Below are 18,545 nucleotides of genomic sequence, written 5' to 3'. Positions count from 1 at the left end.
TATAACCATCCTGATGGTATAGCCAGACTGAGTTGGCGAGTATTAATCTGAGTAAGTGTTGAGAGTTTTCTCTACTAGAGCAACCTGATTTTTGAGGAACGGTGCATGGAGGATGGCATAGTTAGACAGAACTGAACCTGTTAGCATCATAATGGAGAGTGTAGCTCGATTGTCTCTCTGCCTGGAGCTTTGGATGAGGCTTTCAATTACATCTCCAGGCTCTATTTGCACTCATTTTTCACTTTTTTTCTGAGGCTGTGGGTAGGAACTATGTGAGAAATCCTTAGATAAAGATCTCTGAAATGATCGATCAGTATGGAAAGATCAGTGGTCAAGATTGTGTCTTCTGCAGTCTGTTCCCTCTGTTTCTCTTTGTGCTGCCCCAGTTTTGTTTAGGCCACCACCATTTTCTAATTCATTTTGCTAGAAAGGTAGCTCTTGAGCAGTCCGCTGTGAAGTGCCTGGGTCTACTTAGTAGTTTTCTGTTATTTTGCTGTTAACCACATCTGTCAGGCATCCGTTCTCACTTCTCTTCTACTTGGGTTAATTCATCGCTTGCTTTGTTTTTCTCTGGAGAGAACATACTGATTGTAAACACATTTGAACCTTGTAGTTCTAGTCTCGTTCATTCATTCACCAAATGTTAAATTCCTCACATGGCATTGTCTCTCTAGAGATCAAGCAAATGCTTGAACTCTGTATAGTAAATTAACACGTGAGAACTTTGAGCAAATAAATGAAGAGGGGCCATTTATTTACCCCAACTCTTTGGTCTTTTCATGTTCCCTTTTTAAGGATCTGAAGACCTCACCTTCTCCCCTCCATGTTAGGGGGCCTGTTGTCCTATTTAGTTCCTGTTGAATTGCCCCTCACTGGATTGAATCTCTTGGAGGGCAAGGACTATTTTTCCCCCTTGTATTCACAGCATCTAACGCACGGTAGATGTACAATAAATATTTGAATTAATTATGATTTTTATTTAATAAGAATCATAAAGAGCTTGGTCATACTTCATCTTTTCAAATATGTATGTTTTTATATACATATAAAATTTTTGTATTAATTTGGCCTGGTCATGGTCTAGATAATTTACAAATCCGTGTAATTCCTAGAGAGAAATCTTGAAGAGATGCTTTAGAGCAATCTACTAAGAGGTTACTAGTCTAAGTAAAGTTGTTTTAGACATACTTCCTTGATGGGAGACTAATCTTCATGTGGGCAAATCTGGATTGTAGAAAGGAAGGAAAGGGAAATGTATTAAAAGACTGTATAAGTCTTGTTTTTCCTAACCTTTATGTGCACTCTCTTGATGCGTGTAATGCTTAGAGACTTCTTTAGTCGCATGTGCCTCCCTTCCCACCTCGCTCCCATTAGTTTATGGGGTTATGGTATGAGGAGAGGATGGTGGAGACTTGCAGCTATTTTCACCAACCCTGGTCCTGCTCTGTTCCCAGAAAGGTGTGGGCCCAGTTTGTTGTTTGCCTTAACTCAAGAATGGGAATAGTAGTTTATTTTTAAAAATGATTGTCCCATTGCTAGACGGTAATAATTCTACCCAGGTAGGTAGTACCAATCCTTGAATGCTTTAACAGCTGCATAATATTCCACCAAGCACCTATACCATGATTTTACTTAGCAAATACTTATTTGTTAAACAGACCACTTCTAGTTCCCTTTAAATTGTTCCTTTTACTGTGCTGTGATGAACATATTTGTGCATATGGCTTTTCCCATATTTTGGAATATGACCTGAGAATTTATCAGATGAATAATTACTGATTCGAACTATTTTAATAAAATCTGCCTGATAACTTTGCAGGAGATTAGCATTTGCCATCATGGGAGCAGTGAGGATATTTGGATTTTTAGATAATTTGGGTTTGACTTCGTCATTTTTAGGATACTCAGACTTGGACCTAGAGGAGTAGGGCCTTATTTGTGTCAACACTCAGCACCTGACTCCTTACCTTTTGTTCTGTTTTCTCTCCTCTTCTATTAGACTTTGATTTGTGTGCTTTTGACCAGTTGGTATGCTGCTAGTAACAGTGAAGAACTTTTTCTTTCTTTCTTTCTTTTTTTTTTTTTTTGCTAAGGAGGATTCACCCTGAGCTAACACCTGTTGCAAATCTTTCTCTTTTTCTGTGAGCCATGGTCCACAGCATGGCCACTGGTAGACGGGTTGTGTAGGTGTGCACCTGGGAACTGAACCTGGGCCACTGAAGCTGAGTGCGCCAAGCTTAACCACTATGCCACCAGGGCTGGCCATGAACAGTTTTTTTTTCTGGAGTATATTGTGGCCATTTGGGGGGAAGGCTGTTAATTAGGGTCTTTGAGAATATTATTTTGCAGGAAGTAAATTATTTAATACTGGCCTAGAGGTCATGCACCTGCACATCTCTACCTTGCCTTTATGAGGAGAATGTAAATGAGTGAAGAAGGAAGCCATCATCAGAAACAGTTTTGGGGAAGCAAGTTCTGAGGCACTATCTGGACCTAAGTCCTACATTATTTTCACACAATAGCTGATAGTAGTTACTACATCCTCCAAGACAAAGGGTAAATTGTTGGTTATATGATGGTTACCAAGACAGGGAAAGGCCACATTAAACAAAAGATGTCCTAAAATAGTAGTTTGTTGGTGCTTGAAAGGTTAAACTGTTTTCTTTAACTTTTGTCTTGTAAAATGGTACTTTTCTCAGTTATGCTGGGTGAATTGTCATACAGTTATATGTAAATAAACATTAAAAATGAGAAATGTGGGGGGCCTGCCTGGTGGCATAGCGATTAAGTTTGAACACTCTGCTTTGGTGGTCTGGGGTTCGCAGGTTCAGATCCCAGGTGCAGACCTACACACCACTCATCAAGCCATGCTGTGGCACTGTCCCATACACAAAATAGGGGAAGATTGGTACCGACGTTAGCTCAGTGACAGTCTTGCCAAGCAAAAAGAGGACTGGCAACAGAGGTTAGCTCACGGCCAATCTTCCTCACCAAAAACAAAAAAGAAGGAGGAGAAGAAGTGGTGTGGGGAATTGCAGGTTTAATCAGGTTTCAGGGATGTTTCCTTGGTAGAACTTTTTAAATAAAGGTTGCATCCTGAGAGAAGGCTGAAGTTATGTATCTTTGTAATGCTTAATAGTTGCCAAGTTAGAGAAAAAGAATTGCATCAATTTTCAGATATATGTAACCTCAGTAATTTTAACTGAGGGAGAATTAGGGAAGTGGTGGAAAGTTATGTCAGAAACAATTTACAAGCAAACAAATTTATTTTGATTACTTAAAATAGCTTTAAGTTGGCCTTGTGGAATAGTTGTTAGTTACTAATCCAACTAGATTCCTAAGAAGAATGTTACTTTTAAAATTCTTAAACTCACAAAGTGGTTTAGTGGATTGAGTATGAACTTTAGAGCCAGATAGACTTAGTTTAAGATTAAGGCTCTGGTATTTATGAGATGTGTGACTTTAAGCAAGTCAGTTAACCCTGACTTGCAGTGTGTAACGATCAAGAGAGCCCAGTTCAGTTTCTGGCATGAAGTTAGCTGTTACCAGATTGAGGTTTTAAAAACTGCTATATTGCTTAGATAAAAAATGTCTTAATATGTATCTTTCATCAAATTAATACAGTTAAAATTCTTGAAACTTGAGTATGCTACAACAAGAAATTCTTAAGTGTGCTACAAGAATTTTTATTCTGTTATGTACGTATATACATTGTGTTAGTGTTCTATTGTGTATAACAAATTACCACAAATTTAGGAGCTTAAAAACACAAATCTGTTATCTCATAGTTTCTGTGGATGAAGAGTCCTGATAGGGATAGCTGCAGGGCCAGTTCCTGGGTGGAACTGTGATTTCATCAGAGGCTTGATGTCCTCTTCCAAGCTCACTGGTTGTTGGTGGAATATGGTTCTTGTGATTGTAGGACTGAGGTCCCCCATTTTCTTGCTAACTCAACTGGTGAGCACTCTCAGCTACTAGAGTGAGTCGTGCTCTTAGGTCTCTGCCACGTGGCCCCCTTCATACGCCTTCTCCCAATATAGCAGCTTAGTCTGCAGGGTTGACAGAAGAGTCTCTTCAGGAAGAGTCAGTTCTTTTAAGAGCTTTCTCTGATTAAGTCAGGCTTACCCAGGATAATCTCCCCTTTGATAATATTAAAATCAACTGACTTGGAATCTTAATTACCGGAAAACCCCTTTACCTCTGTGAAGGGGTTTGCATAACTTAGGTCATATAATTCATGGGAGTGAAATACACCATATTTACATAAAGTCCTACCCACATTCCATGGAGGTATAGATTATACAGGTGATGTACACCAGAGTTAGGAATCTTGGAGGACACTTTAGAATTCTGCCTGAAACACACACCCACACAATGATTGTGATTTTATCTTATCCAGTGGGGGCATCTGGTTTTGATCAAACCCATCCACCATCTTGTCCCAGATCTGTTCTACAGTATTTGAATATAGCTTTTTCTCCATTGTATTGTTTTTCCTCCCTTTTTATAGACAGATGAGCTTCTAACCAAAGGGAATTGTTGTGAGTAGGAGAAGAATATGCTTGAAAATTATTAACTTGTGACCACACGGACCAGAGTTTGCCAGTTTTTTATTTATATATGACTGAAATCTTAAGTTTTCAGAGGATCAGATAATTAAGGAGAGGGAACCTGGCCCCCTGATTTCTGTTTTCCCAGCCAGCTACTTGTCCTAGCAGTTGGTAAGGATGCTGCTCTTATAGGCTGCTGTTGGCATGATAGTTGAAGGCAGATGGGCTTATTAAAACACTGTTCAAAGATACTTAGTGTGCAAATCATAACTAAGATTACAGAAAGAATATGAAACCTACATAAAGGAACGGACCATTTTGAGAGAGGAGAGTTGCTTTAAAGTGGTAAGAGAACTCAGCACTTTAGATTGAACTTAGATTGAGCGAGGAGTCAGGAATGCGAAATACACTCCTTCCTGTGAAATCTTTTCTTTCTCTTACCTTCAGATACACTCAAGGCTCCTACTTCTATTCTAATTTTTGCATGTATTATGGCATTGAAAGCATTATCCAATAGTTGGCTGCTTGCATCCGTTTTGTTGTTTCATTTGTTTTTACTAGAATAGGCTCCTTGAGGATAGGATCTGTGTTTTATCTTCTTTCCTAACATAACTCTTGACTTGTAGGAGGCAGTCAGTAAATACTCCTTGATTCAGCAGTTCGTGCTTTATCATAGTGGTAAAGAATATTAGCATATTCATGTTGGTAGTACGGAGATAATCTTTAGCCGATGTCCCAAACCGTTTATGTAGCAGTATAATGAGTTCTAAAGGCGCTGCCCTCAGGTGTTTGCTTTTACTCCTAGGAGGGTCTTTGCAAGTAATTTTACCATGACCAACAGGCACGGTTATCTGTTTACCAGTCTCATAGCAAACATTTATAAAGAAACAAAAATTTATAAAGTGGCTAAAGAAGGTTATTATTGCAGGATTATTAATATAGTTAGCATGCCACTTCATTATCTGTCTCTGCTACCCTCTCCTCTCTGGCTGCTTCCTTACTGACCAGCCATACTGAACATTTTGCAGTTTCCTGACTACACTGCTATCTCTTGCCGGTTACCTCTCTGTAGCACCCCATGCCCCGTGCCCATCATTATCATAGATAGATGATAGGAAGGGTATCATATTGTAGTGATTTGCTTTTGTTTCTTTTCTAAAGCATACACTTCTTGAAGGTAGGAAACCACGCCTATCTTTTTGATTTAGTGCCTGTCACAAAATAGACACTTATATGTAAGTGAATGAATGAGGCAATGAAACTCTAAAGATGAGACAGCCTTAAAGCACATGGTCTTCAGTGTAGGGACAAGCAGGTGTACAGACCGTAACCCCCAAGGGCAGTTCACACCACAGCACAGTGGAACAAGTGATGCTCATGATGTCCATTATTAAAAATGCCACAGATTTAGTATATTTACATATGAGTTTAAGAGATTAACCCACAATCAAGTGGAACATTCAAAACATGCAGTCCTTTACCTTGGGGCTTATGATCGTGTCCTTTATTCTTAGGAAGGTCGCCAGGTTTGTGTTGAATAGAGCTGAGCTCTCCACAGTCAAACCCTTGTTTATTATACCTAGGATCACTATAGAAGCTTTGCGATGCATGTTCTGAAATCTCTCGTCTTCCTTTGCATGATCATTTAGAAGGTTAAAAGATAGAATGAGAAAAAAATATTAATATTAGTCCAAGCAGACACTAATCTTTCTGTACTCAAGATGTGTGATTTTACCTCAGATTTTCTTAACACGAAGTCTTACCTATCCTTTAGGATTTCATTATTAATAGCAGAAGAAAAGATATCAATAGATGTTACGTGGGAAACATAGGAAGGACTGCGTTTTTGAGCAGTGTTATTTTTCCTTTAAAGAAAGTTTTCGTAAGAGAGATCTGTTGCCAGAGGCAATCTTTGCCATCCTTATATATTGATGTTTAAGATTGATTTTTATTTTTTTTCCAGTCTCTGCTAACAAAATCATCGGATACCTGGAAAATCCAGACTGTCCTTCATAGGCATGATTCTCCACATTGGTGTGGCTAGCCATGAACTATCCTTTTCTTCTCCGTCTTTTTCCCAGATATCTCCCGGGGCCAATTCAGCACCTCTTCCTGGCCATCCTAACAAGGTGATTTGTGAAAGGGTGAGACTTCAGAGCCTGTTCCCTCTCCTCCCAAGTGATCAGAACACTACCATTCAAGAGGATGCTCACTTCAAAGCTTTCTTCCAGGTTCTTATATATTTACCCTTTCACTATGTAGGGCTGAAAGTCACAGATACATTCTAGGTGGTTTCTAGGAAGGCTGGAAATGAAACTCTCAATATCTTCTTATTTTCTATTGTATATGTGAAGAAGTATTCTTCCTAGAGGACTTCTTTAATATAACTTTTTCACCCAGATTTTCTGAAGAACGTTTGTCTTCTCTTGAGCTGCTGTTTATTACTTGACCACTTAATATTCTTGTTTTTTGGTCTGTTGGTCTTAATCACTTGTCCTAATAAGCCAAGTTCTGTAGGAAAGTAGAAGATACTACAAAGTATATGAAATTATGTAGGAAAGGAAAAATGGAAGCATGTAAGGTTTTTTTTTTTCTCCATCCTGCACCACAGAGGTTACATTTTGTTTCCTTTGGTGAGGAAGATTGGCCCTGGACTAACATTTGTTGCCAGTCTTCCTCTTTTTTTTGGCTTTTTTCAAAGCCCCCCAAGTACATAGTTGTATATTCTAGTTGTAGGTTCTTCTAGTTCTTCTGTGTGGGGTGCCACCTCAGTGTAGTTTGATGCATGGTACTAGGTCCTCACTCAGGATCCGAAGTGGCGAACCCCAGGCCTCTGAAGCAGAGTGCGTGAATTGATCACTCAGCCACAGGGCCAGCCCCGTGTAATATTTTTTAAAGCCATCACTACTTATTTGCTGAGTGCCCAGAGTTTGATAGTAATGCACATTTCAGAGAGAAAACATGGTTACTAGCCTTCTGTGACTTTTGATACCTGTGGGTAAAATGTGATAAAAAATTTTGTTACATATAAAATGAAAACAAATTGAGGTTCAAACCTTCATTAGTTTATTAACAAGATTACTAGAATATGCTCACACAAATTATTGGCTATAAACTTTCAATCCATTACTCCTAGGGAAGCACATTTTAGTAATGGAAATCAGTATTACTATTACCACAAAGGAACTAAATTACAGAGTTGCTTCTGGATGCTTGAGTTGTCAGCCAAGGCATGTATTTGTACATGTGTGTGTAAACCTGGGGTAATGAGAGTTTCTAGTCAAAGCTAGGACTTTCGGATAGAGCCAGCTCATTTTCTGTTTGTGTAGGAGTAATGAGGTCAAGCTTAGGACTAGGTATGAAAGAGAAGTGCTTGTGATACCTTAAATTGGAGATGTGGAATTTCCGGGATAGCTGTGATCCAGGGCTCTTCAATCTGATATTCCTCCTTGGAATTTGTGCCAGATTCTCTGCTTTGCATGTATTATGTCCTTTTGTTCTTAACCCTTATAAAAATAAACTAGTCAAGGTTGGGTTTTCTGGATGAAGAAATGGGCTCAGAAAAGCTCACTCAGATTACATATCTAGTTACTGGCAGAGCAGAGACTCAAATTCATTTTATGTCTACTATATAATACCACCTTTAGATATCAGTGGGTATTTCTGTAAACACAGTGTAGTATATGTTGAGACATACTTGTCTGTATTGAATTGAGCGGCATATTGCTTTTGATAAGCTTTAGTCTGCAATAGCTTGATATTTAGTTGTAAACCAATATAGCTAAGGAAGAGATTGATTTAGTACCTTCACTACTACCACCACTAAATAGTTATTTGACACTCTCCGTGTTCTCCATACTTCCTTTGAGTGTTCAAGCATTAACTCAATATTAACTTTAAACTCAGACAGCTGCCAAATTCAGTAGATTTAAACACGATTTGAAAATAAAACAGGGGCCGGCCCCATGGCTGAGTGGTTAAGTTCGTGCGCTCTGCTTTGGCAGACCAGGGTTCGGATCTTGGGCACGGATGTGGCACTGCTCATTAGGCCATGTTGAGGTGGCATCCCACATGCCACAACTAGAAGGACCCACAACTGAAATATACAACTATGTACTGGGGGGATTTGGGGAGAAAAAAAAAAAGATTGACAACAGTTGTTAGGTCAGGTGCCAATCTTAAAAAAAAAAGGTTAGAGCAAGTTATTGTTAAATTTTTTTTTTTTAATTTTATTTTTTTCCTTTTTTCTCCCCAAAGCCCCCCAGTACATAGTTGTATATTCTTCGTTGTGGGTCCTTCTAGTTGTGGCATGTGGGATGCTGCCTCAGCGTGGTTTGATGAGCAGTGCCATGTCTGCGCCCAGGATTCGAACCAACGAAACGCTGGGCCACCTGCAGCAGAGCACGCGAACTTAACCGCTCGGCCACGGGGCCAGCCCCAGTTATTGTTAAATTTTTATTTATAACCCTAATTAAACTTAAATCTTGGGGCCGGCCCTTTTCTTAATCTTGGCTTTCCCCCAGGTTCCTTCTGTCCCAACTTTTTCTACTTTTTCTTCCCTTTGGAATACTCCATTTTAAACAGACTCACTTACCTCTTCCATTCTTTTCCTAAACACCCTCTTTACTTCCTTAGCTGAACCTAATCTCTTTTCAAAGGACATCGTTTGCCCTGCAGCCTTTAGGGGTAAAGAAATTATTGATTTTTTTTCCCACTCCAAGCGGGGGATTGGGTATGTGGCTAGTAAGTGGGATAGTCATAAAGAAGAAGGAAAGTGTTGATATTCTCCTAGTCCTTACTCGGTTCAGGATCCTCCTGGATCCTTGTTTCCAACCATCGATCATCTTTGAACAAAAATTTCATCCAGGTTTTGAGCTCTTTTTGTTATTCATCTCCACTGTTTATCAGTTTTGTCACTGTCCTTCTTTATCAAAGACTTTTGCACTTTGCTCCCCCACTCCCCCCACCACAAGGAAGATTTGCCCTCAGCTAACATCTGTGCCAGTCTTTCTCTTTAGTGTTTGGGCTGCCAGCACAGCATGGCTCCTGACAGCAGTATAAGTCCACACCTGGGAACCGAACCTGGGCTGCCAAAGCATAGCACACTGAACTTAACTGCTAGGCCACCAGGGCTGGCCCTGCCACTTTTTTTTTTACTTACTTGTTTATATTGTATTACTCCTAGTCAAAATGTTTCAAATTTTGCATGCTTTAATTTTTAAAATTATGAAATATTTCTTATATGAAAGTTGTAAAAGTATAAAGCAGACACATGTATAAGAAAAAAAAAATACCATCCAACTTAAGAAATCAACCATTACCAATACTTTGGAAGCTTTCATGTAACCTTCATAGTCCCTTACCTGCATCTTGGGAAACTTCTGCTGAAATTTGTTTAGTATCCCTTTGCTTCTCTGGTTTTAGCACATATAGTATCTCTCAATACTATACTAAGTTTCTGTACTTAATATAAAAGGTATCATGCTTTGTGTATTTTTGTCATTTGGGGAGTCATCCATATTGATGCATGTGGCTGTGTAGTTGATTCATTTTCCTGCTTTAAAAGTATTCCATTTATATGAATATACTGTAGTTTATTCCCTCTCTTCTTTATGGACATTTGTGTAGTTTCCCATTTTTTACTATTGTTACAAGGACTGCTGCCATGAATATTCTTGTGTGTGGTTTCCTTGTGTACATTCAGTTGGTATTTTAATGTTTCTGTAAAAGTGATGCTTTTGTGTATTTACTGCTCAGAATAAATAGAGGTGTGGGCATATTTGCATCTCTATAGTAAAAACAAGCCTATATTTAAAATTAGAATTAAAGTGCCTCCTATAATTGTTACTAAATTTTAGAAAATAAGGTATAATTAGCTTACAGAAAGATTCACCCTTTTAGTGTACAGGTCTGTGAGTTTTAACAAATACATTCAGATGTGGAAGCACCACCACAATCAAGATATAGAACAGTTTCATCACCCCAAAAAACTTCCTCTTATCTCTTTGCTGTCAACTTCTTACAGTTTTAAGATTAGCAATTTCTGTACTATCAATCAATTCAGTGATTGTGATTGAAGATGGTATGCTTTCATAAAATAGTCAGATACATTGTGGGGAACTTGAATTTCATGTCCGGCACAACCCTTGATCTCAGGGGGTGGCTGGTGGGGGAGAGGGGTGTATCCATCTTAATGACAGCTATCTGATAACTTATTTTGTAAATTGACTAAGTTAATTAGGTGGTTGAAATTTTGACAATTTGTACACAGAAAAATATACTAGGTTTCTGAAAGAGAAGACTAATTATTGTAAAAATATCTATTCTCCAACAAATTTATAGACAATAAAAATTTCAGCCAAAATAATCAGAATTTTTTATTCTAGAATTTTTCAGAGTTATCCTTAAATTCCTAAGGAAGATTATCGAAGACAAGATGGGGGAAAAAACTTTCAAAAATTGTTGTAAGAGGAGATATGTCATAATAGCTACTAAATCATATTATGAAGAAATAGCTCCATGTTCTTAGACACAGTGGATGTTTTTCAGCCTTTATCTTACCTGACCTTCCAGTCGAATCCTTGAAACTCCATTCCACTGGCATCTACCACTACATTCCACTCTCCTTGCATCAACTACTCAGCATAAAATATTAGAGTTTCTCAGGGTTCAGTATTGGGCCTCTTTTTCACTGTATAAACTATTTTGGGAAATTTTGTCCGTGCCTGCAGCTTCATTATTTACCATCTGTCTATATACCAAAAACTCCTAAATTTGTATTTCTAGTCTCTGAGCTTCAGCTATCTGCAGAACAACTCCACATGGGTATCTCAGAGAGATCCCTTGATTTCAGGCTGTTCTTACTATCTTTTCTATTTTCATTGGTTTTGTGTTTATGCTTTGTATTTTTGTTGTTGTTGTTGTTTTTGTTTTTTGTTTGTTTGTTTGTTTGTTTGTTTTTTTAGAGGAAGATTAGCCCTCAGCTAACTACTGCCAGTCCTCCTCTTTTTGCTGAGGAAGCCTGGCTCTGAGCTAACATCCGTGCCCATCTTCCTCTAGTTTATATGTGAGACGCCTACCACAGCATGGCTGCCAAGCAGTGCCATGTCCGCACCCAGGATCCGAACCAGCGAACCCCGGGCCGCCGAGAAGCGGAACGTGCGAACTTAACCGCTGCGCCACCGGGCCGGCCCCTATGCTTTGTATTTTTAATTTGAACCATTGATCTGCATTTACAGCTAAAAATTATTATAGTTACAGGTTCCTAATGCCTAAAACCTAGTGCATTTGAAAACATTACAATTATAGCATCAAGGTAAATCAGTTTTACTGAACCAGTGATGTTTTGTGTGATTAAAAATTTTTTTAAATCTGGGACATAAGGTCACTAATATGTTATTCAAAAATTAGCCATGCAGGCCTTCTTAAAGTCAGAAAGCCAGTGCTGGGCTAGCAGTTATGGCTAATGATATTAACATAATATTTTCACACAATATTGGATCCTCTTCATTATGATGGGGTTACAGGGTTATACCACTAGAGTCCCTTTCCAGTCACTTGCTGCACATAAAACTGTTCCTTTCTTTGGCCTTTCATGAAAACAGTACAAACTTAGACCATATCAAAAAGCAAAATTCTGATTTTTTCTTTTTTAATGCATGCTTTTGAAAACAACATTCACAGTCTCTTTTCCCTCCTATATCTGCAAGTAAGATAACTGTAGGAAGATGTACTATTAGTCTGAATATGAGGTTGGATTTTATTCTGAAATCTTTTTTATTTTATTGGGGTCATATTGGCTTACAATATTGTGTAAATTTCAGGTGTACATGACTGTATTTCAGATTCTGTATAGGCTGCATTGTGTTCACCACCGTTTTTTATCTGTTAGTGTACCCCTGTGCCCCTTTACCCCTTTTGCCCACCCCCTTCTCTTCTGGTAATCACCAATCTGTTCTCCTTATCTATGTGTTTATCTCCCATGCGGTATTTATCTTTCTCCAACTGACTGATTTTGCTCAGCATAATACCCTCGAGGTCCATCCGTGTTGTTGCAAATGGCACAATTTTGTCATTACTGAGTTGTATTCCATTGTATGTATAGACCACATCTTCTTTATCCATTCATCCGTTAATGGGCACTTGGGTTGCTTCCACATCTTTGCTATGGTGAATAATGCTGCGCTGAACATAGGGGTGCATATATCTTTTTGAATTATTGATTTCATGTTCTTTGGATAAAATACCTAGTAGTGGAATAGCTGGATCATAGGGTGTTTCTACTTTTAATTTTTTGGGAAATCTCCATACTATTTGCCATAGTGGCTTCACCAGTTTGCATTCCCACCAGCAGTATATGAGGGTTCCCTTTTCTCCACATCCTCTCCAACACTTGTTATTTCTTGCCTTGTTAATTATAGCCCTTCTGATGGGTGTGAGGTGATATCTTATTGTGGTTTTGATTTGCATTTCCCTAATAATTAGTGATGTTGAACATCTTTTCGTGTGCCTGTTGGCAATCTGTATATCTTCTTTGGAAAAATGTCTTCATGTCCTCTGCCCATTTTTTGATTGGGTCTTTAATTTTTTTGGTTGTTGTATGAGTTCTTTATACATTTAGGAAATTAACCCCTTGTAGGATATATGATTTGCAAATATTTCCTCCCAGTTGGTGGGTTGCCTTTCCATCTTGTTGATGGTTTCCTTTGCCATGCACAAGCTTTAGTCTGATGTAGTCCCATTTGTTTATTTTTTTTCTTTTGGTTCCCCTGTCTAAGTAGACATGGGATTTGAAAAGATGCTGCTAAGACAAATTTTTTGAGCCAAGGAGTATCAGAGCTCTACATTAGAAAACGAAAGTCCTGTGTGAATTATGTGAAATCAGAATATACGCAGTGTGTGGTTCAAGGGCAGTATATTCATTGCATTGTTTAATAGAAACACATTTTACAGAAGTATGAATTTAGTTTAAACAAATGAAACTTCAAATAAACAAAAGTTGAGTTTGTGGAGAGTTAAATAATAGAACATGTAGAAATCATTTTGTAAACTGTATTGCATGATCCAAATATAAAATTGTTAATTTCCTGCTTTCCTTCTGCTTATATCCATCCTTTGCAAAACAAAAAAGGGTCTGCCATGGAGATTATTCTTTATTAGCAACTTGATTTATATAGAGTGTTTTAGTTTTCCAAGTGCATTCACATCTATTATTTAAAATGAATGGAATTCAGTGAGTGTTTTCTCTCTTGGGACCATTTAAATTTAACATTTTTTTCCTTAATTGTAGAATGAGAAATTTCATCTTTTGTCAAAGATAGTTAAGACAAGTAGAGAAATCTGGGAGTTTTAAAGGAGACCTGGGAACTCTTAAATCGCGGTGTACTTATTTATTTGTACGTCTGAGATGAAAGGTAGTCCTGAATGATGAGTGGAGAGAGGACCAGCTTATTGGAGATTTACTCCCTACTCTAGTTGCCCCCTTGCTCTTTTGAGAAGGAAAGTCCTTGGAGCTCACTAGTGGTTGCTGGAGTTAGGGACACACTTCGGTCACCCGTTTTTATCTAGAACTTGGAAGCTCTTTCTGCTTTGGGGAACATTTGTCTGCCACAGCATCTCCCGTTATCTCCAAGACTTCCTGATTGACATATATATATTCTTTTTAGATATACGTGTGTATATATATATTTTTTTCCCATAACATTTAGCATTTAATGACTTCTGGCTTGCTTTTTTGGAATCATAGAATTCATTCTTAGGTCTCCAGGGTTGTTTTCCCTTCTCATAATGATGTTTTGGTTATAAAGATGATTTGCTGTTAATAGAAATGTAGTCCTGTGTTCTTTTTATTAGATGTATAAAAGCTAGCCAGCTAGTTTTTTTCTGTCCTTGCTTCCTTCCTTCATCCCTCTCTTCCCTCCCTTGATTCCTAAATCTGCACCAGTATTCTGTACTGTAATACCTGTACCTATATTCTGTACCAGTAGAGACAGTACTTGTACCTGATTTGAATTAACATCTTACAGAATTAGGTTGTCAACCCCTGGTACTTTCTAAGTCAGCCCACTGGCAGAGAGTCAACAAGAAGAAGAAACTTCTCCCCCTGAGAATTAAAAATGTAAATTTTTCTGTTGTAGTGAGTTTTCCTAAGAGTTCCTTATCTCTTCGTTCAGTGGTTCTTGAAGTGTAGTCCTAGACCAGCTGCAGCAAGCATCACCTGGGAGCATGTGAGGAACGCACATTCTTCGCCCCGATCCAAAGTTTCCGAATCCAGAGACTGGAGAGTGTGCCCAGCGATCTGCTGTTTCTGATGCATGCAAAAGTTTGAGAACCACTGACTTAGATAACGGGAGAGTCCCTCCAGATTCTGCTTTGCGTTTCCTTTGTCCAGAGTCCTTGTGTAGCGTAGTTCTGGACCAGTTTTTATATAAATTTCTAAGCTTAAAGGTTCATAGAAAAAATCTCTGTGGTTAATTAAAAATTTGAACCCTAGACTTGGTGTGAGGAGCTAACCTTGTGGTTTGAATTCTCAGGGGAGAAATCCCTTCTCCAATTCCCAGTCTAGATAGAGTAGACATGTTTCTTTATCGAGTCTCTGTGCCAGTGGGCTGACTTTTTCTAGTCTTCCCTTTTATTGAAAGTACAGTACTTTGGAAATTTTGGCTTTATGCGGGGGCCTCAGTGATAAAGACCTTATCTTCTGTCCCCCTTGAGAGCATCAAAAAAACAAACCTGGTTTTTAGCTTTCCTCTTTGTTTCTGGTCCTTGGGAAATTCCCTATCTGAGTTCAGAAATGCAATTAAAAAGTATTTTCATTGTATTTAAGCCATTATTTCTAGATGTTTATATTAGGATTTTCAGATTTGGTCTTCGATTTTGTCACCACAGAAGTCTTTATAGTTGCTTTATCAAAGTTAACAATATTTATGTTCTTTTCTATAACTACAACAGTGATCTTTCATGCCTTGTCCTAGGTTGATTATAATAATTGAAAACCAGTAAGCATTCTTCATAGTATTAGGAATATCTGTACAGTCATGAAGAACTAAATAGCATGTGTGGCCTGTGGAGGAGGAGATGGAATCTCCTATCTCTTCCACCCAAAGAATGCTTTCGGTGACAAAATGATACGGCTTTGTTTTTGTCTTTGTTTTTCCTAGACTCTCGGATTGCCTTTTGTATTTCTTACGACAAAAGAGCCATGTGCTTAAATTTTATTAAGAACTTCCAAGTTCTCAATCATATTGTTTTCGAATCCACATTATTTAGGGCATTTTTCTCCGAGTCCTCTGCCTTCTTACTTTAATTTAGAGTGATTACTTTTCAGACCCGCTATACCGCCGTCATCGTGGGATTTCTTTTCATTGCACTTCTAGGCTACTTCTACTGTTGACTGGCTTCTGTGTTAAATGTATGTCCTTAAGTAAAAAGAGAGCACGTGAGCACATATGAAATCAGTCAAGTAAAATTTTCTGAAAGTTTGAATCTTTATACATCTCTCAGAGTCTTTGTTTTTGCCCTCACACTAAATTAGTAGTTTGGTTGGAGTGTAGAATTCTAAGTTCAATAGTATTTTTCCTCAGGGCACTTTGAGCATCTTTTGTTTTCTGTGGGAATTCTAATGCTAATCTAATTCTTGTTTCCTGTGTAGGTTATTCCCTCTTCCCTTTTCTGGAAACTGTGAGGTTATTTTTGGAGTTCCTTAGAGTACTAAAATTGATGAGGAATGTGATGAAACCGTGTTGCGTATAGTAAACTAACTTTTCATATTTCCCTGTCTTACAGTATCCATTGTGGTTTCCTATTTCTTTGAGTAAAAATCTAAGACTTGTTACCATAGTAGTAATGAGCAGCTCACTGCCCTTTCACTTCCTCTTCTATCACAGCACAAAGAGAAGACATGGGAAACTTTCTCAGTCACCTTTCCTTATCTCTACTCTTCAAAACAATGCATTTGTTGTAAAATCAGAACAGGGTTAACCCACAATTTGAACATCACTGAAAATATGTAAAGGTTGATAGTCTAAGTGCTTTTTCGGGTCATTTTTGTCTCCGTTTGGGGCAGTGAATTTTTAGAATTCAACGTTTCTCTACCTCAGCTTGCATTAAGCTTTGCAGTATAGGATATACATGTGAACGCTAGTGATCATGATTGGTTATTAGCATTTTGTGCTTTAAAAAAAATCACTGTTAGTCAAATCTTTTTTACTGTGATCACATATTTCTAGTTTTCATGTGTACTTCATGTATGAATTTGTCAGATCTTGGTCATTATGCCTTTTTTTTAATCTAAATGTCAATGGTTATTTTTCCATTTTTTAGCTTTTAAGATGATCAGAACATAACTGGTTTCCTTATTAAAATCAAGGGGTAAAAACAAATATGCTTTTACTAGCACCATTAAATCTAGAGAGAAAATAACGTTAGTGTAGCGAGGAGCGTTACAAAAACATTTGTATATGGTTCTAAAAACTATTTTATACTTATGACAAATTTAAACTATAATATTCTTAAACATAGAAGGAGAAAGACATGGTTTTGGGACTACCTCTGCTAAGTAATTTGGAATGATTAGAAGTAACCATTTAGCAATTTGCTTCATTCCTGTCAGTTTAATAAATACTGTTTTATCTGCTTCTCTCTTAAAACCTCATGTTGTAATATGTAGCCCCATATACTCTTTAGCTAATATTCTGCTTTTTTATGCTGGCAGCAAGTACCAATTATTTTGCAATCAAGAGTGCTCTAACACCCAAATACTTAGAACTTGCAAGAGTAGATTGGAGGTGGGAGAGGCTTTCTTAGAAAACACTCAACCCTCATGAGACATTTGGTTAATTTGTAATTTTGACAGTTTTGGTGAGGCTGGACTGGAAAATTGAGTTGTGTGGGGAATCCTGGAAAGTTACTAATTCCATTAAGAGATCCATACCAATTTTATAGCTAGTAAGCAATACTATGATCCTTGAAAACCTTGAGGCTATGCCTCAACATGTAACAAGTATAGGTTTTGAATTACCCATCACTCCCATAATTTACCTGAAACCCCATGTCTTTCCCAAAATGCTGTCACATTCTAGTTAAGAACTGACATTTTAGATAGTTGACTGTTTCTTTATCTGTTTTATATAAATCTTTTTTTTTTTTTTTTTTTGAGGAAGATTAGCCCTGAGCTAACTGCTGCAGTCCTCCTCTTTTTGCTGAGGAAGGCTGGCCCTGAGCTAACATCCGTGCCTATCTTCCTCTGCTTTATATGTGGGACACCTACCACAGCATGGCATGCCAAGCAGTGCCATGTCCGCACCCGGGATCTGAACTGGGGAACCCCGGGCCGCTGAAGTGGAATGTGCGCACTTAACCACTGCGCCGGCTCCTGTTTTATATAAATCTTACTTTACCCCCATAACCCTTATTAAAGAAAATAACTGTAATCGCCTTGAACAATAGGAATAAAGGGGCAGAGGAATGTGATTTAGAATCAAGACAAGGGCCTACTTAAATTATACCTACCCTCCTGGATTGATGGCTCAGGTGAGAATTGATGCCTAAAAGAGTACTCATAAGTGATGAGGGAGCATAGTGGAATTTCTCAATTGGTTTGGCGTTTTAAAGAGATGGGCAAGTACCTTACAATTGCTTATTGCTCCATAGTACACCATATCATTTGTTACCTGCTGAATTTTATGATTTTTAAGAAACAGATTTCACTTTCCATTTGATATTATTTACTGTGCATCTCCCTTCTCCCTCTCTTTCCCCCAACATCTTTTTCTCTAAAGGTGTTTAATTCAAGTTGATAGCATATTTTTCTCCTCCTTTATACTTTAAGGTAAATATATTTAAACACCTGTGAAAATACAGTCGTGTGTCACTTAACGACGGGGATACATTCTGAGAAATGCATCGTTAGTCGATTTTGTCATTGTGCAAACATAGAGTGCATACTTACACAAACCTAGATGGTATAGCCCACTTAGGCTATATGGTACTAGTGTT

The 18,545-nt window shown here is 38.0% G+C and overlaps 1 protein-coding gene across 12 annotated transcripts in view; it reads left to right on the top strand.

The window, feature by feature from the left end:
- RNF38 (ring finger protein 38) overlaps positions 1 to 18,545 on the top strand; it is a 158,644-nt gene that overhangs the window by 97,756 nt on the left and 42,343 nt on the right. For 3 of the 12 annotated variants that reach the window (XM_070250717.1, XM_023629672.2, XM_023629669.2), the window contains one exon: positions 6,632 to 6,679. The exons of 4 other annotated variants lie outside the window; for them this stretch is intronic. In XM_070250717.1, coding sequence (XP_070106818.1) covers positions 6,632 to 6,679 — 48 coding nt within the window. Of the gene's footprint in view, positions 1 to 6,631; positions 6,782 to 18,545 lie in introns of all 12 variants that reach the window. 5 more of the 12 variants (XM_070250716.1, XM_023629671.2, XM_070250720.1 and 2 more) reach the window with 2 other exon arrangements.

Source organism: Equus caballus, chromosome 25 (assembly GCF_041296265.1).
Source record: "Equus caballus isolate H_3958 breed thoroughbred chromosome 25, TB-T2T, whole genome shotgun sequence".
Taxonomy (NCBI): domain Eukaryota; kingdom Metazoa; phylum Chordata; class Mammalia; order Perissodactyla; family Equidae; genus Equus; species Equus caballus.
This window is presented reverse-complemented; position numbering and strand designations above follow the sequence as displayed.